The sequence below is a fragment of the Ammodytes marinus genome (genome assembly GCF_949987685.1).
Source record: "Ammodytes marinus genome assembly, chromosome: 12".
NCBI classification, from domain to species: domain Eukaryota; kingdom Metazoa; phylum Chordata; class Actinopteri; order Uranoscopiformes; family Ammodytidae; genus Ammodytes; species Ammodytes marinus.
In genome coordinates, this window is record NC_137216.1 from 23,505,954 (window position 1) to 23,532,061 (window position 26,108).

General features: G+C 40.2%; 1 protein-coding gene across 1 annotated transcript in view; it reads left to right on the forward strand.

The window, feature by feature from the left end:
- itgbl1 (integrin, beta-like 1) overlaps positions 1–26,108 on the forward strand; it is a 48,239-nt gene that overhangs the window by 15,833 nt on the left and 6,298 nt on the right. Inside the window, exons 6-9 of the mRNA XM_080038213.1 lie at positions 2,515–2,655; positions 3,929–4,075; positions 11,482–11,598; positions 25,034–25,180. Of these exons, the coding sequence (XP_079894339.1) occupies positions 2,515–2,655; positions 3,929–4,075; positions 11,482–11,598; positions 25,034–25,180 (552 nt within the window). The remainder of the gene's footprint in view (positions 1–2,514; positions 2,656–3,928; positions 4,076–11,481; positions 11,599–25,033; positions 25,181–26,108) is intronic.

Sequence of the window (26,108 nt, forward strand, 5' to 3'; positions counted from 1 at the left end):
TAAGAAAAGTTTTTTTTCCCCCCAGGAGCCATTATGCAGATGCAGATATGTATTATGAATGTTTCACAAAGCATTGAAACACTGCCAGGAAGTTCTGTGATTCCGTGCTCGTTACCACAGCTTCAAAACCCATTAGCATCCATCTCATAATACTGACAATTGTAATTGAATTGTTGGCAGGAAATTGCAAACCAACATTATAAACGGGGGTCAGCCAGGTCAATTATGTAGGGGTCAAGAGCAGGTCAAGAGGAGGGATAGACACTGGCTCTGAAGTAGTGAAACACCAGTGAAAAAAATTATTGGAAGTGATACAAATCAAATTTTCAAGCGTCTATGAGGGGAGTTCAATGAGTCTTCTGCTATCTGACTACCACATGATAAAAGAGAATCAACTTTGATATCCCCCTTTGAAACTGAGAAAGAGAAAGAGATTGCAAAATTGAAAAAAAGAGAGAGAACAGAGAACAGACTGGTTTGAGAAATCCTCATGTAAATTCCGAGTTCAGAAGTTTGGCGGACATGCAGGCAGTCCAGAGAGAAATTGCTTCGCTAACCTATAGCTCAAGTGATCCTCAGGGATTTTAGTAATGCTCTCTAAAATTAATCACATTGGACTGGCTGAGGGCTGTCTAAGTGCTAGGGCTAAATGGTATAGACTACATGGACAGAAGCAGAGCCCACATGCTTTATGGTTAAGTGCACAGCTGACACAGCATGAACAACCATCCACTGTGTTCACGGTGTGGTCGTGTACACCTCGTTAGCATAGAAAAAGGGCAGACAAAGGTCCGTCAATTTAAAAAAGTTGCCAGACAAAATAAAAAAAGGAAATATGTCTGCATATTAAAAGGAGTTTTTCAATATTTATTGTCGTACTGATTTTATCTTAAAATCAACATATTTTCAACCTGCTCTATTATCTTGACAGCTGTTTCAGATTCTTTCAACCTCTTAATTTGCTTTATTGATTAGTTTTGGATAAATTGTTTTACAACTGACAGTAAATCACAAGTACACCGGAGCTACTGGATACAACCTCAGCCTGGCTAACATGCTACAATTGATTTAAACAAAATAATAAACTGATATAATGGTTTTAGAAACAATTTTGTTATTACATGTTATTGTACCAATCAAAGGAAATCAAAAACACAGGCTGCCTTGCTCTAATGTTATCATCAAATTGGATTTGAGGTATCTGATGCATTTTACTAAAGAGTCAAGAAACACCTGTACTAGCAAACTTTTCATAATGCCTTGTTCCATTGTAAACCTTTAAGGCAAAGCCAGACAATTAGGCACGGATTAGAATGGGAACTATTCTCACTTCCCATCCATACATGACATAACCATAGTGAAACGACCTCTGAGTGAAGCCTCTTTCAAAGCATCGTAAAGATAAGTCTTAGCAGATAGATCTGGTAAAATGGTGATCCAAAAGCATCCTGCATGAATGTAGAGATGTGTATCTTTTTTGATATTGTGATATCTTCCCTCTCTCTCCTTTACTTTGCTCAACAGTAACCTTTATCTCTCGCTCTGTTCACACTCTAAAATAGATGAGTGAACGATTTGACTGACAGCACCGAATATATAACTCTGTCTCTTTCTAGCAAAATTGTCAACCCCCTCCGTCTGTTAGGTTCACCTAGGCTCCTGAGATGGGGCTAATAATACGCTAACTGGCGTGCTGTCAAAACGATAACAGCCACATTTGGCTGGAGGCTAAAAGGCACATCTATATCTGATTTCTTGATCAAAACAATTTGACGCCGCCATAACGGGGCCGCCTGAGGCACACAGAGAGGGGAGGCTGTGCAGAGAGAGAGAGAGAGAGAGAGAGGGAGGTTGGGATTTGGTGAACTGTTTCTGAATACACGGAAAATAAATGCATTCTGTAATAAAGCCCTGATTTCATAGATTTTACCGTGCATGTGTGGATCCTTTTTTGAACAGTAACTGGTATGACTGCTGCAATATGCTCTGGTGAAAGCCGGGCTGACACATGTGTGGCAGACATTAAAGTGCATGGCTCTATAAATCCAGGGCTCTGGGGTTATGAGGTATGGGTGAGGGAGATCAAACCCAGGGCAAGGGGCCAGACACGCGCCAGCCACACAGCACTACTAGGCTTGCCAGCTGGCCGGGCTCTTCTGGGGTTCCCTGTGCTCTGTCACCGGCGATAAGAGGAAATGGGATTTTCCACTGGCTGTTGCTCTGTTTATATGCCCTTGACTAAGATGTAAAACAAATGAGAAAAAGAGAGAGGCAGACAGATAGATACATAGATAAAGTTCCAGTTCACCTTGTCGATTGTTGTGGATGGAATTTATGGCTGAAAAAAATGGAGCATTTGAGAATGAATAGTATGTAAATGTAAATTTACATTGTGTGTGTGTGTGTGTGTGTGTGTGTGTGTGTGTGTGTGTGTGTGTGTGTGTGTGTGTGTGTGTGTGTGTGTGTGTGTGTGTGTGTGTGTGTGTGTGTGTGTGTGTGTGTGTGTTTTTCTAGGAACCTGTGTGTGTGGGGAGTGTAACTGTTACGATGTAGATCCCTCAGGTGAATGGGGGGATATTCACGGAGATTCCTGCGAGTGCGACGAGAGGAACTGTCATGCAACCTACGACCGATACACGGACGACTTCTGCTCAGGTCAGCATGCTGTTATTAAAAACATATACCTGAATGCATGCATTTACATAAATCATATTTAAAAAAATATATATTTATAAGAGATTAATAGAAGAAAATTAATGAATTAAACATTTTGGGAAATATACTTATTTTAGTTGTTGCCGAAAGTTACATAATGTTGCTAATGTATGTGTGCACTAAATATTTAGCTGGACTATTTATGCTATGCTACTTTAGCTAGCTGCTGTATCCCACCACATACAGTATGTAGCTACTGCAGGGAAGTGAGAGTGATATCAACCTTCTCAACAAACTCTGTTCAGAAAAGTGTTTTTTTTTTGTTGTAAAACTGGCGTATACAATATGCAACCATTGGTTTATGATATGTGTTATGTCAGCCCTATGCTCTCCCTATACTGCTCTCTTCCTTTGAGTAACTGCAGTTCCTTGCAATGAGAAAAATGCCAACAATAGCTTCCTTTCTGATTCGCAGACTGGTGCAACCTTGCAGCTGTAAAAAAGGGAACGTTCCATTTAAATGAACAATAAACAGGGAAGGAGTCGGAATGACCTTTTCACAGTTTCTCTAAAGAATAATTAACTACATATGATGAATGCTACCATTGTGCATTCTGTTCATTAAACTAGTAATGTATGCAGGCTACCGGAAATGTGTCTTAGCAACCCGCATGTACTGTACATAGTTAACAGTTGGATGAATGCCTTCACAGTTTGTGAGAGTATGTATACCATTCACATCTTAATGTTTAAAATCTCGTCTTTCTCCGTCAGTTTCTCCCTCTCAGTATCCCCCACACCAACCAGGTTTAATCAACGCTGGACATCCAGCAGCTTAGAAGAGAGTCAAAGCCTGGACACTAAATCCCCCTCATCTTCCCACCTCTAGCATGTCCCTTGTTTGTTCCACTGCTTTCCTTGCTCCCCTTTCTCTATATATGTCTGTCTGTCTGACTGACTGACTGACTCAATCACTCACTCACAGACACACACACTCTCTCACACTCTCTCACACACACACACACACACACACACACGCTCCCCTTTTGCCCTCCATTCTGCTCCAGAACCCACCAAAGTCTCCACCATGCTCTGTGTGTCCACTTCACTAGATGCTGTTTTTCCCCCCTGTCAGTACGCTTCTTTGAATTTTCACTGTACAAAGCCTCAACTTTGTTTCACCTCTGTGCTCCCTCCCTCCTCTTGTCCTCTTGTCTCTCTCTCTCTCCCTCTCTCTTTGACTCTCTCTCTCTCTCTCTCTCTCTCTCTGCAGGCCGGGGCCAGTGTAACTGTGGCAGGTGTGACTGCAAGGAGGGATGGTCGGGGAAGAAGTGTGAGCATCCTCTGTCGTGCTCCCTGTCCCTGGAGAGCAGCCTGAAGAAGTGTCGCGGAACGTCCAATTTGCCCTGCTTCGGACGAGGTAACCTGGGCTCTTCCCATTCGCCCACCCTGTTGCCATGGTGACAGCAGCAGTGCCCCGTGCTCTGTCTTCACCTCTCGGCGTAAAATAGGCCATTTCCAGCGTGTCACGTCTCTTGATCCATCTTTAACAGGGCTGTAGACAGACTCAGGTGACCAGCATTGATAGCATCTTTAACAGAGCCATGGACTATCATACACAAGAGGGGGGGTTGTATTTAAAATATATATATATATATGTTTTTTGCATGTTTCTTTTGTTCCGTTATGTAAACTTGACGTGTATAAACTGTATGTGCAAATGTGTTGTGTGCACTAGATTAAGGGGCACCGTTTGCCTGCAACAATGTAAGCCACGGTTGGCACAGCTTTCTCAACAGAACAAGCTTTGGGTCGATGTGTCTAGATTTATTACAGCGCTCTGTATGCTTCATTAGTGGCCCTTCTGGACGGAGGGAGCTTGTTTTCTTTGAGTCTCCAAACGTAAGGCCTAATAGATCCAGATACTGAGGAAACACTGGGAACCATGTTAGCAGAAACTAAGGTCCATGTTGGGCTTCTACTTTTTGTCAAAGTTATGTAACTTTGAATGGGCCAGTAAGGTGAACAAGGGGCAGTAGATAGCAGTGTATATTTTAGCAACACAATATGCTATAAGCGAGGATGTGTGTTACCTGACAAGACTAAACATTTATAAAACAGTCAATTAAAATGAATTCAGAGGAGGCAGGAATTTGGCAGAAATGTGTGTGTTTATATAGGAATCCTATTGTTCATATTAGAACCCATGTGAAACGTCATTCATTTTTCTGTTAATTGAAGACAAAAAGGAAAATTAACCTGCAGGAGTAAAATGGCCACTATCTAAATCTTTTTTTAATCGAGTGAGTTTAGAATATTTTTTTAAATAAGGAGGAAATCATGCAGTCATACCAGATACTCAACTGCTACATCCAGTAGAGCACAAACGACAAATTAGGATTACACTGAACTACTACAAATGTACACAGCCCAAAGCTTTTTTAGCCAACAAAGGGAGAAGCAAATGACTCACTTTTTTTTTTGCAAAACTGTGCTGATTAATCTTTACAGGCAGTGGACATAAACGCCTCTGGCCACATTTACAATGTACTACTGTATTACACTGAAATATCGGAAAACTAATTGGGTGTGGTGAAATCACAGCCTGAGCCATGTAATCCAAAAAGTATGGCCTGTACATTCAGGTTTCAGTAGCACCGTGTAGTAATCGTTCTTCCAAAAAGAAGCATATGAATAAAAGTCTACATTTCAGAGGAACAGAAAGACATATGGCTTTTCAGGATTCAAAAAATAAGAAAAACACGGCTCCTCGGGGCTGTTCATGTGGAGCAAAATGGAAAATAAACATTGCCTAGATGAATGTGGTATCCAATTCCAAGTGACTTCCTTGATATAGATGATCAAACTTTGAGAGTGGATTTGACATTGAGGTGCCTTTGAAAAAAACTAGTAGTTATACAGTATATAAACAAATCAGCCTAGTTGTTGTGTGCCGGCAAGGATATTTTGCCTTTGATTTACCCATGAACTGGTTATACTTGATGGAGTAGAAACGTAATAGGTTTGTTGAGCTTGAAAAACAGAAGAAATACAAAAAAAAAACTGCCCAGCAACTGGTGTTTTCAAGGGGTATGTAAACAAAGGGGTCCCACCACAACATGCATGTTTACAGGCTGTGTATCAGCACTGGATTTGTTTGTCGTGCACACACAGTATGGACGGGACACATTATCGAAAAAGCATTCTCCAGAATGGCTGATTGCACCTTTAATGACTAGACATCAATAAGCAAAGCCCAAAGATATGGTAAAGATTTGCTGCGTGGATACTTTGCCAACATCCAGAATTAACAATGCATAATGGTCACATTACCGTTGGTTTTGGACTGAAGGACAGCCTGCATTGTTCCGACGTGCACTATAGTAATTTGTTATAAAGATAAACTGTCTGGTGTAGCTCTGTGGAGCACCAGTCTTCTGGGGTACCGCTTGTACCCATATTTAACACTGATGCAGCAGCCTTAATCAATCAGTTTTACAGTTGCTGCATGGGCCATTGTTTCGGAGAACCACTACTCCATCCATTTGGCTCTAAATATTGTTCTAGCTTTCTGGGGAATACCAAGCAGTGTCCATGTTCGAGAGCACAATGTGAAAAGTACAGTAAAGCCTGCTGTATTCTGTTGGTCCCACAGTGAGTCAGCTTAATAATGCAGTCAGCGGTGGGCGATCCTATAAGGAGCACAACCTACTCGAGCTCAGGGCTTTGCGGATTTATCAGGGGTTAACGCAAAGCATCGATTTGTTGTTTCATTTGACTGTAGGGGGGAAGCCACCGGGGAATCCGCACCCTTTCTAGCCGCTGCTGTGTTTCAAATGAAAAGAGAGGATACGTGGATAGCAGCCAACTGTTTGTTTACGTCCCTAATCCATGGATGGGGTAGCTGCTGATTAGATCACACACCTGAAACACACTAGGGACAGGCAGGGCTGCTACGACCGAGACAAGTCAACATAACCATGAGCCAAAACAATTGAACAATGACAGCGGTAGGGTGTCTTTGAACACAGCAACTATTTGTTACATATTGTGTCTCTTCCATAACAGACTTTAGTTTTTGACAGCCCCGAACTATTTTCACAACAACAAAACGGTTGAGCAGGCACACACACGCAAGCACATACGCACGCACGCACGCACACACACACACACACATAATGAAACAGCCATAATGAAACAGCAAAGATTAACATTGTCCTGGCAGAGCTAATTAGCTTTAATTCCTCCAGCAGTACCTTTACATTATCTCCAATTGCTGCAACAAAATAACAAAAATACAACTTTAAATTGCCATGTGCAATAGAACAATTAGTAGGATCCATAAATTCCTCCTTTAAGAATTGCATTTGTTCCCCCCCCCCCCCCCAGCCATTTAGGTCCATTCAGTCACAGTTTATAAAGTACATAACGTATATACATTCACACCGCACCTGTTGAAAAACTATTTTCCTATGAATAATAAATATTTTTTTAAACTTTTATTTTAATGAATGAATACTAAATTCTGATTAGGATTTGCTATGTCATTATGCAAAACGGGGACAGGCTGTTCCCCAGAATTAAGATTTCTAAAGTTTTTTTGAGGCCAACAGTTTATATCTATTACATGTTGAAAGCATTGTATACATGTTATAAATTCAAACCATCTGAAAGTAATGTACCACTCACTGCCTGTTCAGATCGACTGAATAGGGTGACTGCGTGCATGAGGTATGCACATACCTCAGTGTATAGCATGATGTGTGTGTGGTTTTTATTTACTGTCCTATTGTTTCAGAGGGATGTCCATTTGGTTGTTGGCATTTGGAGGATCACAATAGTTGGAAACAGGGAATTTTGCAAGGCCTGGATCGATGGCAAAATATGTATGGGGAAAGGGACAGAGAGAGGAGGTGTGCGAGAAGAGAGAGAGAGAGAGACTGAAGGAGATATGTAGAAAAAAATATGCATGGATGAATGCGGCAGCCTGGTGCAGATGGCAGCTTGAGCGGAAAAGCCTTGAATTTTGAAACAGTAGCTCCAGAGCTTTTCTTCCTGAGAGGTGGAGGCAGGAGGCTGGTGGATAGCACATTCTTTATGCTGTGGTATTTCCTTGAGGAAACACCTGCTTTCAACATCTTTCTGCTGATTCGTGGGATTCCTTTCCTCTGCTCTATGAGGTGTGGCCTGTAGCAGACATTTACTTTGTGTGCAATGGTACACGCCTTTCACTTTACTGTACTCCAATAGCCTAAGATTTAGGTTAATACTTGTTTTATGTTCTACAGCAGCAGGGGCCATGATATCTGGAATTTGAGTTACTTGTGTATGTGAAAAGACCAAGTGACATGTCAGTTTGTGTCTTTAGTTTGCATATAATGTGAAGTATGTTAAACTGAACCTATAGAGACCAGCAATTGTTACAAGAGGGAGATGAACAACTCCTTGAGATTTGATTGGACTGCACAGCTGTGGTGAGATATTAGACACACAGCTACTACACACTCTTCACCTTCGATGATATTACTCTGCAAGCGACTACAGCCCTCAAGCAAATTGTCAAGAGCAGTTTTGTAGAGAATGATGGCGGGTGTTAGCTGCTCACACGTTCTCACACAAATGTATGAATATATTCTCCAAACCCAGGAGGATAAAGTATTATTTCTATTTTTTTTTTTGATAAATAAACATCCAAAACATTGTTTATGACTCTGCCATAGCCAGACATCCCACCTATCCAGGACATTTTTGTTTTGTTTTTAACTCATACACTTGATATATCTTGGTAGTGACACCTGTTTGATAGGTTCTTCCCTGTAGGTGTTAACTAAATGCTTTAATTCATACTACAGGGCGGGGCTCAGTATAAAGGGGGCCATCAATAGACTGGCGTTTTTATATTTGGTATGATACTGGACTATAACTCTTGCTGCCACAGAACTGAAAATGAAATCAAGTCAAAAGTCAAGTCTGCCAGAGTGGTTTTAAAATATGCTAATTCCATTGTGTTAGGTGATTCAGCTCTTTGAAAATCTTTTGAAAGAGTTATTTAGAAAAATGCATATTTAATCTCAGACACTCTTTGTTTGAAGGTGTGCAGTGAATGTCAGTGAATACATTAAGATTGTACCGTGCCTGAATGTTCTTAGTTGAGTCAGTGAGCTTGTGCAGCTGTGTGTCCAGTGTTGTAGTTGTTTAAATGCAGATCAGCCAACTGATGCAGCACAACATCAGTGGAACTAACTTCGGCTTAGAACATGGCATTTCACTTTCACTATGTTAAAAAAAATGTGACATGGTCTTCTCTGGAGAGTCAAACACAGACATCTCAAAAATCACATGAATCTTACATTTGATGTTGACTTTTTCCTGATGACCATTTGATTGCAGTTTCTTACGCTCACATTGAAATGCACACCAACACACTTCTACTTCTATACTGCAGGATGTGTGTGAGGGCTTTCCCCCTTAAGTTGATTGAGTTCCTGCAGCAATAGTTTTATCTGCAGTCTTTAATTTAAAGACAATTTTCGCTTGATTAAAACCAGGGTGGATACTTAAATTAAAAGCTCAGGCATGGCACCATGGCTTGTTAGGACTCCAGCCCCTTAAGAAAATGTATTCTGTTTTTTAAAAGGAATGAGAGGAGCTCACTTGATTGACCATTATTCAAGCCTCTATACTCTATACCACTCTCTGAATATGTATTCATTTATTTAACAATGTAGACATCCTGCTCCAGTCCTTTTCCAATTTGTGCTGCACTGCAACGTGACTGAGCTTGCACTTTGCTCACTAAAATTGTGTGTGTGTGTGTGTGTGTGTGTGTGTGTGTGTGTGTGTGTGTGTGTGTGTGTGTGTGTGTGTGTGTGTGTGTGTGTGTGTGTGTGTGTGTGTGTGTGTGTGTGTGTGTGTGTGTGTGTGTGTGTGTGTGTGTGTGTGTGTGTGTGTGTGTGTGTGTGTGTGTGTGTGTGTGTGTGTGTGTGTGTTTTTAAATACACTTGTGCCCAGCTTTATGAACATATAGCCAAATTGTATTACGGCTGGTGTCTACTTAGGTGACATTGTAATTAAGGTGTCGTTCACCTTGGACCGTCTGGCAGATTGAAAGCAAACAAGCACCAACAGTTGTGCACTCACTCGTGTAGCGGGGTTTGACAAGCAGAGATATAATCGATAAGGCAGAGGTGTTATGACATCACTAGTTGCTAAGGTAACTGAGTCCCCAGAGCAGATGGTGATATGTTGTGTGTGAAGCAGGAAAAGAGAGTGACTGTGTGTGTGTGTGTGTGTGTGTGTGTGTGTGTGTGTGTGTGTGTGTGTGTGTGTGTGTGTGTGTGTGTGTGTGTGTGGTCATACAAACTGACAGTGATGTGACATGGACAACACATTAGATGACGCTGTCTGTCGAGTGTCTGTCTTGTAAATTCATGCTCTGCATTATTTATTTGGCCCCTAATTCTGCTCAATGAGTCATCAAAAGCTAAAGGCACAGGCACAGGCACACACACACACACACGATGGTGTTATTCAGCAGCGCTAAACAGAAAATGTTCCTTGCAGGGCTACAAACAGGGGAAACACTCAGAGTGAATAATGATTGTGCAAAAAAAAAGGACATACCCAGCTGAATAAAAACTGTAGAAAAAGATATAGGGAGGCACTCAGTATGCTGTGTTTAAACCATCCGTCTTCACTGCGCTAGGAAATTCCCTTTGTGCAGTTTACCTGTAGCCCTTCTGGGTGTCTGCTGCATCAGTGGATAGGAACATTCTAGAGATGTCCAACTGTGTGCATCTTTGTCCTTTGTATAACATAGGGCTCACAGGACAAATCTCACGGAGATTTATTCTTTCATGGAGTGTTATTTATTATTGATCAAATCTATTAAAAGCTCTAGTGCGTAACGCCATTAGGAATACTGCGCAATGAAAACTTACCCACTATAGCTTTAAGTTGGTGACACAGAATACACTCTGCCTCTCGGTTACATGCATTATTATGGTGGAATCAACTATGGCTCAGTTACTGCGACTCAATTATCTGTTGCAAAAAAGTTGAACACAATCAGTGAGGTGTGTGCATTGACAAAAAAAGTGACTATGACTGGCAATTAAGGAGACATCTCTCCTATTAATACTCCAAGAATCTGTGTATAGCCTACACCATGCCTATAATTAATATAACTCCCAGCAATCTGCTAAAGTGATCAATGAGAAGGCACTCTGCACACACACCTCCAATGATGGTTCAGAATAGAATGTTTTTCTAATGAGTTTCACCATTAGCCAGCATGCTCACCCCGTAAGTTCCCCTGTGGCCTCTTTCACTGGCAGCTTGCTGATTGAAGTGGGATAGCCAGATCTTGAGGTGTGTGTGTGTGTGTGTGTGTGTGTGTGTGTGTGTGTGTGTGTGTGTGTGTGTGTGTGTGTGTGTGTGTGTGTGTGTGTGTGTGTGTGTGTGTGTGTGTGTGTGTGTGTGTGTGTGTGTGTGTGTGTGTGTGTGTGTGTGTGTGTGTGTGTGTGTGTGTGTGTGTGTGTGTGTGTGTGTGTGTCCCATGTGTGCATGTTTATTAGAGTGAGTGAGAGTTGCATATAAGATTTCTCTGTGTGGCTGGGGGCAATATTGTCGGTAAGATTAAGTGTACTCACTAATCAGGCATTGCACACATTCACTGTCCAAACGAGTCACAGGTTGAATAAAAAAGCAGAAACTCATGGATGATATGACACACTTTAGGAAAGGAAAGACTGCACCGCTTTTACAAATCACAACTGTGCTATGAAACACCGGTTAGATATGAGTAAACCTTTCTGTTTTCTGTAGGTCAGTGCCAGTGTGGACAGTGTACCTGCCATCCACCGGGGGACAATCGCGTTCATGGCAAAAACTGTGAGTGTGACGACCGACAGTGCGAGGACATCGGAGGGGAAGTCTGTGGAGGTGAGAGCGCGCACACACACACACACACACACACACACACACACACACACACACACACAGACATGCCTATAAGCACTAACCTTTATCTCATATTTGAGTCGTTTAAATGCTGTTAAGCTTTCTTGAGCAACAGAAGGAATTGCCATCATGGCAATTAACAGATGACGAAGCCTATGTTTTGTTCAAGCTTTATATAGTAGAGAAGAGTGGGAGGCATATTTTCAGGAATCCTGCCCTCCAGTGAAAGTACTGTTCATTTTCGGTATACACGCTACAGTGAACTTCAGGCAAGAACCACTTGTATGAACAGATTGGTACTTTGTGAGAACTTGGCCTTTATGAGATTTTTTTTACTCGCTTGTACGAATAGAATTTAAAAGTGGGACAGTGAGTTTTTTTAAGGTTAAGATTTATAAAACCTTCATCTGAATGTCAACAGATCAACTCATTTAATCAACTAAAATAAAAAAAAGTCCAACAAAGTTCTTTTGTCAGAGTATCTCCAAAATCGACTACGATTCCCGAAGGGCATTTGAGTCAGAAATCACTACAATTCCCTATGTTAATCAAAGCTAAAATAAAAATAATTTGCTTTGCAGAAACTCTGGAAGTTTGAAAACTTTGGAGTCTGAATCTATTCTAAAGGAAGGCATGCCAGGCTATTTTTTTCCTGATTGCAATAGAAGAGCTTTGTAAAGTTGCTATGGTTCTGACATCTGCCTCTGATAGCCTCCCTGTCCACACCAATAGCTGCTGACGCTGAGGTGTACCCTAGCACTTTGAGCCATGTTTTTTTACTTGCCACGTCGTGACAGAAAAGCATCATTTATCTGGAAGTTTTTTGTATAATGCAATATTCTATAGGTACATTATCCCTATATGTGTTTTCTATGTTGAAGAATTGGCATTATAAAGTTAAAGCATTATACAACAGAGGAAAGACCTTCAAGATACAGCCACTTCACTCACTACATTTAAGAACCGAAACATCAGATGCACATTTATGGATGTACCGGACAAGATTTATAAAAACATACAACTAATTACTAATTAAGAAAACAACACACATCTTTTACAGCATGTGCACACACACACACACACACACACACACACACACACACACACACACACACACACACACACTTTGAAATCATGCCAGGAGCAGATGCTGAATTTGAAGATCAATACAGTGTGATCCTATCTGCTCTCTTTGATATCCACAGGCACAACCCCTCTTAAACCGCTTGAGCTAATTTTGAGAGAAATTGCTCCAAGCCTTTTGAAGCTTGTGTTTGAGGCTTCTGGGTAACCCCGACGCTCTTAATTTGAGCCATTTAGGCACAACCACTGTAACGGATACATTCCACTGAAACATTAGAGGCTCAATTGAAATAGATATTTCCCTCTGTAGCTGCTGTCAGACAGAGACAAGAAAGGAGGAAAAGAGGGAAGTCAAATGAAGGGGAAATTAAGGATTGAGGTTTTTCTTAAAAAATAGCAGACAAGTTAAATTCTCAACACGGTGACAAAATGTGTATTTCATTCAGCCAAACATATTGCAATAAGGGATTTAACGAAAACATTTGATCCCACTTTTTTGTTTTATACACTGTAAAACCTAACAGTACATTTTAATAAAAGAAGTAAGTTAACATAACTTAATCTTGGTAAAAAGTTAGCGTCACTCACTCCAACTTATCTCATGTAACTCAAAAATTAATTATTGTTGTAATAACTCAGTCCTTTTGAGTGCACTTAATTTTTTGAAGAATTTTAAGTAGTGGTGATGTGAATCCGGTTCATTCCATTAACTCAGTTCCTTAAAGTTGAAAAAATGTTGATGGGTTATGATGCTGCATGGCTTAAGATTGTTCAATGTTTGTTTTTATTTCAGTTTATAAATGATCAGCAGGGTACCCAAGTAAACCAAAGAATGCATTGAAATAAGTATTGATATTATTTAAATCATCTCCCAGAGCATTTGAAGTGTGTCATAAAAAAACAAGTAGGATATTAGAATTAAACGATTAATTTTTTTTTATTGCCATTATTTTATCTCTCTGATTTCTCATAGGCCTGTGTGAGAATGTTTTTATTTTCCTTGTAGGCCTAAGTAAATCAAATATTTTGGTAGGAAAAAACGGCATCTGATATGTAATTAAAAAGTCAGATTTATCGGAAGTAGTCTTAATCTGCCCTTTATTCACTCTCCATTTGGATAACCCAGTGTGTTGCATTGTGCCCGGCCAGAATGTTGACAGTAAACCTGCCTTTCACCTCACCGTGAACGCAGCACCGTGGCCGTTACTATTTCAAATAGTTTGCGCTCAGCGCTCAGCACTCAGTTTGCACTCAGCACTCACGCGACGGAGAAGTTTGCTGCGCAGCATAATTGTCGACGGATAAAAGGACTTTTTATCCACTCAGGACACAGATACGGGGCCGTCTTCCTCAGAAGGTAACTTTGCTGTCTTTATTTTATTACTGCTTACACGTTTGTGATTCAGTTTGAATTGTAATTAGAGTACATTGTGTGAAGCTGAAATGTGCTAGCTTACTGAGTTGTGCAAACTAACTATAGCTTGCAAGCACCACAATTCCTGCTTCATTGGTTAGAAACCGGACTGTTTTATAACGTTAATTTTATTTGATAATTGCTGTCAAGTTGGCTTCTGACTGAGTTTTTTTTTTCTGGTTAGCTTCCTAAGTTCTTCTCAAGAGCTCCTAGCTAGTTTCCTTTTTCTTTTTTTGCCCGGTTAGCTAACGTGAGTAAAGAAAAATATACAAAGTAAATTAATTTGAAAGCACACAATGAGGGAGCAACCCTAAAAAAGACGTACACAGCATGTCCGTGAAAATATGTAAGCTAAGGCTAGCTTGAATGCTACTTAGCCTTCACTCGACAACGTGATTTCAGACACGTGGTCCATTCCATAGAGAAACCGCTATTCGTTCAGTTATGTGGAAATGTAAATTGTGTGGCCTTTCTACTGCTTTGAAAATACTGTTATTAAGATATTACAGACTCTATCATGGCCAATATTCCACTGTTTCGCCGTTACCTTGCCTGTATAACAACTGCATGTGTACATTTAGTACTTTTAATTCGCTGAAGATACATTTGTCAAGAATACATTCTGAGCAAAGAGTGGTTGGTGGGGACAGTCATGATTTGACTACGAATCGTGGATTTCATTGCCCTGTGTGTGTGATTTTAAACAACCATTTGTTGAGGGGGACATGCATGTTCATCTAAGGGGGCATTTAAGACATGTCACCAAGATTTTTCAAGCCACCGGTACAGACTTCAAAAGTGGAGTCTGTCTTTGTTGATTCACTGCCAACTGATACACATGCATTAATATTGAGCATCACAGACAACAGCAGTGTATATAGCACAACACAGGTAACCATCCAAGGCACAAGCTTTGGAATTGGCCTGTTTGTTTGCACTGGGGTGCATTCTGCCTTGCCTGAGTTTAAAGAGATCCGACACATATTACTTATCGGAAATTACATCTTCTTTCTACTGAAAGACTATGAGGCCATGTATATTGAGCATTTGCGGTCATATGAGCTCACAGATAATCAAAGCAAGAGTCATACCATGAAAGCTGTCTCTCACTTAACTGACCAAATGCCACAGTTTGCCTAATAATAATAATGGATTGGATTTATATAGCGCTTTTCAAGGCACTCAAAGACGCTCTACAAAGTTTCAAGTGGGCTAATTCTAACGACTAAATATTTCATTCCAGTGTTCGAGGAAAAGAACAACACAACACCAAGCTGACATCATCAAGCCTTTTTTTCCAGTGACCTGAGGGAGGCTAAAGATCAGTCTGGACCTTTCTAGGAACACTAGTGATCACCTCCCTCCCTGGGCACACTGCACAACATATTGAAAAGGTAATGTACATGTTCTACTACAACCCATGTGTTATAGGTGCATGTTCTGTGTGTGTTCTAAGAAAGCAAGAAAAATACATGCTGCATGCTACATGTATGCTGAACTGTAGCTGCACACCAGTAAGAGGAAACAATTACATACTGCCCTGTACAGTTTAATTTGATAAGGGAACAGTTGATATACTGATAAATGTTATGCCACTAGTGAAAAGGACAGCATCTGTAATAGCTTTTTTTCTTTTCTTTTTTATGTCACAGGTGTACCGAGCTATTATAAATGGAAGTGACTGTTCTGAAGCTAAGAGTCATCCTTGATGATGTCAACGCTCAGAGACTTATTCTGCCGTCTCGTCCAGAGACTGTGAATGCCCTCATATTTGAGGTGAAAAATAAGCTGAACCTGGACTATGACTTTCGGCTTCAGTTTCAAGACCCAGAGTTTGACAATGCCCTATGCAATTTAGTTGACATAGAGGACCTACCATCTAAGGCAACAATTAAGATACTTAGACTGGTTGATTTAGATCAGAGTTCAATCAGCACAGATGACACAGTGTTGTTGTCTGATAACACAGATTCACCAGAGCGTCCTTGCCGATGGCCAGAGATCTTTGCTGTTCCAACATTCTCGCTTGAGGTGGAGTATGCTCTAGGAGAGGGCAACTCTTCATTTGTGAGAGAGGGGGAAACACTTTGGGTAACCAAGGATCAAAAACACAACATCCTGGATGTAATGGCTGCGGAAATATATAAGCATAAAGCATATCCTAGTTTCAAACAGATTGGCAATGCTGCAAAGGCTCTGGTGAGAAAACACCCCTGTCTAAAAGAAAACGGTTCCAAAACAGGGTGTCAGGGTTGGCAGAACAGCCTGTTCTTCAAGATGTGCAACTACAGGATCAAACTGAGCAGGGCTGAAACACTGGAGACCCAGAGACTTGAGATGGTGGAGCAGTTCAGGAGGACATCAACAGAAAGAGACATGATTCTCATTGATCAACATATGCAGCGCACCTTCGCACTCAGGCGTGAAGAGATGGTAAATTCAGCTCCTCCCATTGTCGAACTCAAAGACAGATGGCCTGCACTCTTTTGTGAAGCACAGGTGAATAAAATCTTAAAACAGGCAACTAAAAGGTTACACACACTGTCCGTCATCGTTGTAGGAGTGCTTGGTCTGGAAAAAGAGCTCATAATTGCTAAGTTTTATTGGCAGTGTGTATATTTGTATAAAAAAATCCAGTTTGTAATCTTGCATTTTCTTCCCACCATGCAGCTCTACAGCGAATTCCACAGGATCACCAATCAAAATCTACAATTTTCCTTCTTTTCTGCACTTGACCAATACACACCTAAGCTGCTGACGCTTTACAAAAAGATGAAGACTGGAAGATTTGGGGAGAAGATGGAAGAACTTTTGATGGCATATGAGGAACAGGTGAACATTTTATTTAAAAAAATGTTATGCATTAGATTGATTTTGAATGTAAACAGCGGACCCCAACATCCTATGCATAACTATTTTGTGTGTTCAACAGGATAAGAACAACATCAATGCAGCTCGAACAGCAGCCTTGGCCGGCCTACCGCTGTACTTAAAGGAGGATTCATCAGAGCTCTTCAAAACATGCAAGGTATATTTATTTTCATGTTCTCTTTCTCCTATATATACCTTAATCTATGTTGCTAAGGGAAATCCCTAATTTGTCTTATTCCTCCTACTGTGTGAGTTGTTGGCTCCCTTTTTAGAGCAGTTCTCTACACTACCTCCGTTTGGGCATCACATTATCTAGGCTTGAAAAGCTGTTTCCCCTTGGTCAACTAAATGTTGAATGTTATAACATTGCATTAATTGCTAGACTGGTGTTGAGATGATGCCTGTTTCATTCTAAAGTGACCTTGAGTAAATTATTAGGCTGAGATGGGACAAAGGAACTAATACATGAGTAAGAGGTTTGTTTCGTGATAAAGCCTTTGGAAGATTTTTTTATTTTTTTTTAATGTACCATTGATCTGTTTTCAGCACATACACGCATGTAGTGGATCGTGAGTAGATAGTCACTGATTTTGACATTTGAGTGAGGTTCAAGTTAGAAATGTTTTAAAAATCCGTTCTCGTCACGCACATAGACTTATTTTTTATATTTATTTTTAATGCTCACACAACTCAAAAATAGCTGAGCATCATATACTACCTGTATGTATATTTTGTTTGTGCTCTTCTAAACTTACAAGGCTTCTACAATAAATCCAGATCATCACATATACTTAACATGCCTTCCCTTTTCAGAATGAGTTTGAGGCAACCAACCAGGGAGCAGTGGCTTTGGTGGCAATGGTCAATGAAGAGGAGGTGCCTGCAGGAGCTCCTTTTGAAACACATCACGTGTCAATCGTCCTCCAAGATCAGGTTGTAATGTCTCACACATCTTGGCCAGATTCACTTGTGATTTTGTTTGGACTGATCTATGCTCTCCATCTGAGCTACCCTGAGAAGTTAGGGGGCTTCTTCGACTTCATCCAGGTTGTCCTCTTAAACCTTGATGATGGGAGAAAACAACTCAAACCTAAGTTGCTGGCCTTAAGAAATGAGCTGGAGTAAAGTTGTGACCACAGTAGTTGATATTATTTGTCATGTCAAGACATAATTTGGCTTGCATGCCAAACTGTTTTCTGTTCTGATTCCCTAGTGTTTATGACAAGAGTTGCAAGTGTGATGCAATAGTTTTTCTGTGGTGTTGTCCACTTAATGCACACCAGATTAAAAAACAACAACATTCATGTTATTACTTGTTCAGGTGAAGACACAAAAGACATTTTTTCTTATGTGCTTTGAAGGTGCTGGTTGGCACAGGTTTCTACTCGACACAGCCAGACGAGCTGTATCCAGTAACTATGCTAGGCTAAGCTGCTGGCTTCCAAATTCATATAACGGCTACAAGAGTGGTATATATTTTACTTATAGGTTGTTTGTCTTTTTGATCTCTAAATAATGCCTTAAAAAATAAGCTGTTAAAAGTGTAATTTCACCATATTTTGGTTTTCTGTTTTTGTAAACAAAAAGGACACATTGCTAGAAAGAGAGACAATAACAGGAAATGTAAGATTTAGACAGACAAAGAAAGTGTTTATATGTAATACTATGCAGATAGATGGAAGTAAACATCAGGGAGGGAAACTAAAATGCGTCAATGGACATTGCAGTAAAGAGGTGGAGTTATGGAAAATGTGGTGCTTAGTACCGGCTTTGTGCAGAGGTTAAAGATAGTATGTTTCAGCAGAGCACTGTTAACCCATCTAGAACATTTTTTATTTTATTTTTTTTATTATCATGCATTTATTTTTATTGTTTAACTTTGGGTGTTTATTTTCTTTTCCCTGAAGATTTAAAGAGAAAAACGTATTTGTAAAGGAAGAAATGACATCTGAAAAAAATGTGAACACTGAAATGCTTTGTGTTGTAAGTGCTCCTCATTCAACTTAATAAATGATTTAAGTTGTATCAGACATGTGTGTTTTATACTGAGTTAACCCAACTAGAACGGTTCAAGGCAATCGGTTTCCTCGAATGAATTAAGTTGCTAAAAGTTGTCACAACTAGAATCTAGTAATTTGCTTTAATGGAAGAAAACTGAGTTAATGAAACTCAAGTAGGAACATTTGAGGAAAGAATCCCATTCAAGTTAGTCTTACTTATTCAGATACATTATACAAACACATTTGTGATGAGTTCAGATAAATGCAATATTTAAGTGTAAAATACGTTTTAGTTTAAGTTCAGTTAACTTAGTGGAATTAGTACTATTAACTTAATTTACCTAACTTACATTGACAATAAATAATTGAGTTACCTATACTCAAATCAAAGAATTGTCTATGCTTAAATAGTATAAGTTAATAAACTCAAATGATTCAAGGCAATCGGTTTCCTCAAACCGTTTGAGTTGAACTAACTCGTCAGGTTTTACAGTGTAGTATTGTTTATCACTTCCTCTGGTTCAATTAATTTAAAGGACACAGTGCTGTGTCTACAGACGACACACACCGCTCTGACAATGAGCTTTTGCTGTCTTTGCCACACTTTCAAAAGTCATACAACGACGTGATTAAACTCAATTCATTTCAATTCAAACAACTTTATTTATCCCCGTAGGGCAATTCAGTTTCAGTTGACACAGCTTTCTGAAGAATAAACAACCACAGTGCACATTTTACCAAACCTCCATATAACAACGAGGAGCCCCCCCCCCCCACCCCACACACACACACACACAGTTGTCATTTGTTTGCTCTAACAAAAAAAAGAAAAAAAATTGTTTTATTCATAAATTGACATGCAAACTTTCTGTTCCTTGTCCCAAGTTTTAGTGTGTGTGTGTGTGTGTGTGTGTGTGTGTGTGTGTGTGTGTGTGTGTGTGTGTGTGTGTGTGTGTGTGTGTGTGTGTGTGTGTGTGTGTGTGTGTGTGTGTGTGTGTGTGTGTGTGTGTGTGTGTGTGTGTGTGTGTGTGTGTGTGTGCCCATCCCTCTGAGAGCACTTTTTAATGTTGTCTTGGGGCTGGCTGTGCGATTTAGTATCAGTGGTGCATTGCAGCATCTGAGGGTAAATTCCTCCTTTAAAAGTGGGGTGGATGCAGTATTTATGTGAATGGATTACTGGGGCTCATTGTTTGCTTGGCTGTCCAGAGACAATCCTTCATGGGGCGTCCGGGGAAAGCCTGCCTGAGCACCAAACACAAGCGCAGTTACACACCCTAACGAATACATTCACATTCACACACACACACACACACACACACACACACACACACACACACACACACACACACACACACACGCTGTCAAGCTGCCAATTAAGTCTGTATACACAGAGGCTTGGGGAAGCGATTGGGTGTTAAAATGCTGAAAGGCACTCTAAACCAGGTGCTCATAGACAGTATTGGGCAGAAAAAAAGTAGCTTCATGGTGAAGGGGCGGTAAGAAACTTCCCAAACCAGGGTAAAGTGCTGTCAGTGTCGCTGGATGTGTTGGCCTAGTGCTACAAATAACAGATAAGAGAGATGGGAGAGAAGACACAGGCTCCTTTCATATAATTGAGTCCTTCTGTGTTAACCAGTTTGTCACTCAGCTCAGTCCACACTCAAGTGTTTCCTCCAAACACTAAGAAGTGGGAGAGAGAGAGAGCAGCTAAATAAAATATGCACTTTACACACTGCAATTAAAGGACAGAAGAAGTTTGTTCTTCTTGCTCCTCTGGTCATGTTTGGGTCATTGAAGCTGCATTGCGTCATATGGGATCAATTGCATCGATGTGCTCCCCATGTTAATGAATTGTGAGTATTTGTGTTGATGGACAATTCTATAACTGGTCATGCTGCATTTATAACATAAAGCACTGGCCGGTGTTGATATGGATGTTTTTAAAACATTTTAAAACAGGTTAACCCATATATAAGTTTGGCATTTTAGCCGTAGTGCTGCCTAAAGAATATGCACATAAGACACCATGTTTATGTTTCCATGGAATCAGGAAAACCTATAATTGGAATCCAGCCATTGTTCATGTGATGAATTGCATTTTTGCTTTTCCTGCAATTACGTGAAAATGTGTTTGTGGAAAGTCAATATTGACCAAGATTGACCACTATGCCTATTTGGCACCTTAAATAGCTCCTCCCTAAATCAGACAGTCCACTCCCCCAGGGCGCAAAAGTAATGTTCACATCAGATATTTCTGAGTGTATTGCCATGCTAGAAAAAAGAAGACAAATGTATATGATTAACATCAACACTTTATGGACGACTGGCAAATACTGTAACTGGTTAATATTATATATATATAACAGACTCCTATGGCATATAACTTCCAATTCCCTGTAATTCAGACTGCAAAGAAAGGGAAACAGTGGAGTTTATGTGCTGCTCCCATTATTGCCATTGATTGAACTGCCATGGATTTCACACTGATTTAAAAGTGCGATATTTACCAGTGATCAATAGTAGGCATTGCCTAGTAAATACAATGTTGTCACATTTCCAAACATAATAAGTAAAGCAGGGCTTACTGAATGCAAAATCAGGTAATTGACAGTGGCACACCTGGGGCAAGGAATCAAACTTGGTTTTAAAGACAGGAGAAAGCTACATTTCTCAGATCATTTAAAACACGAGATGCATTGTCAGCTTGTTATAACTCATTTGGTCTTGACATAAGAAATGTATATTAGGATAAACTGGGACTGAACTAGAAAACAAAAATGTGCTTGTTACAATTAGGGGAGAACGGGGGAATGTGAGATATCGGGTGTGAGACACCCCCTGTATCTAGGCAATGGAACACATTTTTGGTCATGTGAGATATATGTTTTCAAGCCCCTCTCATTTCCCTTTGGCCATGAAAGAGAGGACCTCATGGTGTTGTTGTAAGCATGTTTTTTTTCACAAAAATGTATTTTTTTACATGTAAAAGTAAATGTTCTTGCTGTCAACTTAATCGATTGTTGTGCTAAAGCAAATTGATTCAGGTAGAACAACTATGTAGTTAATGAACTAACAACATATGAAACCATGTGATGATGATAACTGAAGATTAGCCTGAATTGCTGAGAGAGGTAGTTTTTTTCTCAAATTGTGGCAGTGGGGTAAAGTGAGACAAATGCTGTGGGGTAAAGTGAAACAGTGTCTGTGCCCTCTTTTAATGAATCCGTTATAGTTGAGGTAGCAAGGAGACTAGTTTGAATAAGACAAAAGACAATGTGGGCTGGAGGTGGGGGTTGATGATTGAAGGGGTATCTAAATAATATGTCTTCGATCCGATAAAACAAATGCAGAAAAATATTAATCAAAGACTTAAAAGATGGAAAATGACAGCTGGGTCTAGTCCTGTGTTCTGAGTCCCAGGCTGTTCTAGCTGGTTCTGATTGTCCTTTGCTCTGACCCCCAGACACGGGTCCTGTGTTCTGACCCCCAGACTGTGTTTTAATCTAACTGGTTCTATCTGTCATTGGAATGTTAATTATTGAATATTAATTATTTGTTGTATTTGATCAGAGTTACTTTCAAGTGTTTAGAAAAATGTTTTGCTTAATTGACCAAACCCCATGATTCTGTTACTAGTCCGACATTAGTTTTGGAATATTTGGTTTTCAAGCTAGCTGTCAGTACAGGTGTTGTTATGGTAGTTTCAGAGTGGAAAAAGTAAGTGGATCAGTTTACTCCCTTGATTTCTCTGGTCTGTCTCAGTTTACCCCATAGCTGGGGTAAAGTGAGACACAAGACAACTTTTTTTAAAACAATCATATTTTCACTGCCCTTTGTCTTGAACAAATTCTGCTAATGCCCATTTCTAGGAAACATCCTGAATTAATGGGAAATGTGTAAATTTGACTGATAAATCATTTTAGCTTGCTTAGAGGGGAGCAAATGTAAAAAGTGTCTCACATTACCCCGTTCTCCCCTATGTTTTGAATGATGAAGTCCTTTTATATTATAGAAGGTAAAGAAAAACAACTGCCAGGGCATTATGACAATTTTAACTTCAACAATAAGTTTTACTTGTGATCTGGTTTGTTCCTTGATGTTTCAAGATAGAGATCATTCTAGGTAAAACAAATCTTGGATATCAGAACTTGCGGATTCAATAAGATAAAAGTCAAGTTTCAAGTAAGCTTCAACTCCTTCCCCTCCATTCCCATTTTACAGTCTGCCTCTCATCCCTCACTCAGTTCCATACTTTCTCTGTGGCAATGAACTCTTGACCTCTGGCAGACTCTGTCCACATACAGTACCGACCTTTGCCGGGCTAAATAACCAGATTGACTAACAATTCCCTCCCTCCACAGTCCATCTCTAAACGCTATAGCACAAAGCCTGCTCTGTTAAAAGGCAGGTGCACACTAATTGAATAAGGGCTAGGTTGATGTTCCTCCGAAGCAATTACCCGCTCTCCCAGACAAGCTGATTGAGGCGGTCGTGCATGGCCCGCCATAGCTGCCACTCCACTCCACAACTGAGACAGAAGCTAGCTAACTTTCATTTATAACCTCAATTCATCAATACGACCACCACCCATACACATCCTTGATACTCACCCTGTGATTGATAAAGCCAATCAGGAAGCAAGGTGAGGCAGTTGGTTATGAAGATTGAAAGGTATTGAGCAAAAGCAGCCAACGGTGATGTATTGCCTAAAGCTGTAGAATGATCCATTGCTTCAAAGTTTGCCAAGTTGGGGTTTGGCCATATTCTATGCAAGCTGTGTCCCTCAACCTACCGAAGATCTGATTTCTTCTGTACAAAAACGAAAAAAATTTCGTTGTACAGTTGTTTTTTTAATTTTTTCTTGGCCCAGGAAGGTCTCTTCCAGGTGTTGCCTGGTAACTTCAACGTCAAAATAATTGTCAAAATATTGCTTTAAAAGACATTTAGGACATTTAGGAGCAAAAAGTTTCGTCTATCAGAAACAATTGAACTGATTATGATGAATTGATATCGCTTTAAGGTGTGGCGTCCATTCACCTTATTCACTTGTACCAAATGCTTATTGTTGAAATATTATTGTAATTACTTCCTTGACAAGCTTTCGATCTGTTAGTTATTGCTAGGTTAAACAAGTAAGTTTCACAATTCTTATGTATTCAAATGTGTGTGTGAAGATTGAATGTGCGACAATAACAAGCGTTAAATCAGCTGAAAAGCAAAAGTGAGTATGACAGCTGTGTGGATTGAATCAATACAAGCTTTACATGAAATGGCACAGTATGGATGTATTACAATTAAGAACATTATGGGAAAAGGCTCTGCTCATTACCACCTCTTCAAACTGGCAACTGCGACCAGATGTGAACATAGAGCAATCCATCAATGACACAACTGCGTCAACATGACATGATTTGTATTGAAGTAAGCCAGTTGCAAGTGATAGTAGGGTTGCGTTGGAGATAAAGCAAGAGAATGAATGTAATGTGTGTGTGTGTGTGTGTGTGTGTGCGTGTGCGTGCGCGTGTGTGTGTTAAAACCACGGTGATGCTGTCAGCCATTAAGGCATCCCAGCAGCCCCAACTGCCTCTTTCAACCAATTAGACGTCCCTGGTTTAGTGTGCGTATGCGTGCATGTTTGTGCCTTTTGTTTTGTTTTTAACATCTCTCTCTCTTTGAAGCACTTGAGATCTAGTAAGGACAGGACAAGACCAGTGATGACAGTTCCTTTCATGTCCCCGGGGGAAACACAATAAGCCTGCTGCGTCTCTCTCGTCTTCTCCCGTGGCTTCTGACTCCTTGTACTGCCTATTACTGTCAAGGTTCAATGTCTGCCCCGTCAACTTCCTGCTATTATATCCTGTGTTGCTTTATTTTTTTCTGCTCTCCAGTCACATTTCCCTTGACTTTTCTCTCCATCTCCGAACTACTTTATTGTGTTTTGTGTTTTCTTTTTCCTTTTATTCTTTTTTTTTGTTGCTATTTTCTCATGGCCATGCTCCATATTGTGTCTCCTTTTTAAAATGAAGGCCCTTCTGCCCTCCACCGCCAGGTCACGGTTACTGTTCGTGCGGCCGCTGCATCTGCCAGGAGGGCTGGTTTGGGAAGCAGTGCCACCTGGCCAGGTCATGTGACATGAGCGACGTCCAGAGCAAGGAGCTCTGTGAGACCTCCGACGGAGTGGTGTGCAACGGAAAAGGTGAACAAGACGTTTTTACAATACTATAAGTAAAAGATCCCATTAAAGTCAGAATTATTCATTTTCTTTACTTATTTGGAAGTATAAACAGCAACACCACTCTGTGAAAATACTTCTTTATAAGTAAAGGTCCTGCATTTGCATATGCAAAAGGTCAGGGGTGGTTGACCTGTACCTGTACATTAGGGTTGGTAAGATGGCCTAGACCAAAGGGGGCCAACCAGTAACCATGAGGTCGCTAGTTCGATCCCTGGCACCGGACAGGAGGGTGTTAGTAGTAAAACAAGTGGTGGCTGGTATTACATCTACGGTGCCTACCACTATGCCCTTGAGTACACCACTTAACCCTAAACTACTCCAGGGGGATATGCGAAAAGACAAATTTAAATGTCCCTTGTGTGAATTGACAAATAAAGATAACTAAACTTTCAAGGATTCTGAGCTCTTCCAAGGGCTTCTCTTCTACTGTATGATGACTTAAAGTCAAATCTCCAAAAGTTGGAAGTACATGGAAAGAAAGTTGAGACTGTTTCCAAGGTTAAGAAAGAACAGTCCAGCTCAAACCAAAAGCCTATTAAACTATCATAATTGATACTGTGTGTCGTACATTTAAGACACAGTTCAATCAAAAACCCCTATAGCATATAAAATGAGGCCTTACTTCAATCCAACTGTCTATGATATGCAGTCATAATTTCTACAATCAAGTTATAGTACCAGGTAATCAAACTGACAGCAGAATCTTACAAGATTAACATCAAATGTGACACCCACAGTTATGTTGCTCTGTCACAGGTTAATAAATTCTTCTTCTTTAACGATTGAATTTATCTGGACAAGATTTGCTTTTATCCTCCCATATTTTACCAGGCACAAATTAACAAGACCGGAACGTGTCATGCAAGAAACAGCTCATCAAAAACACCTT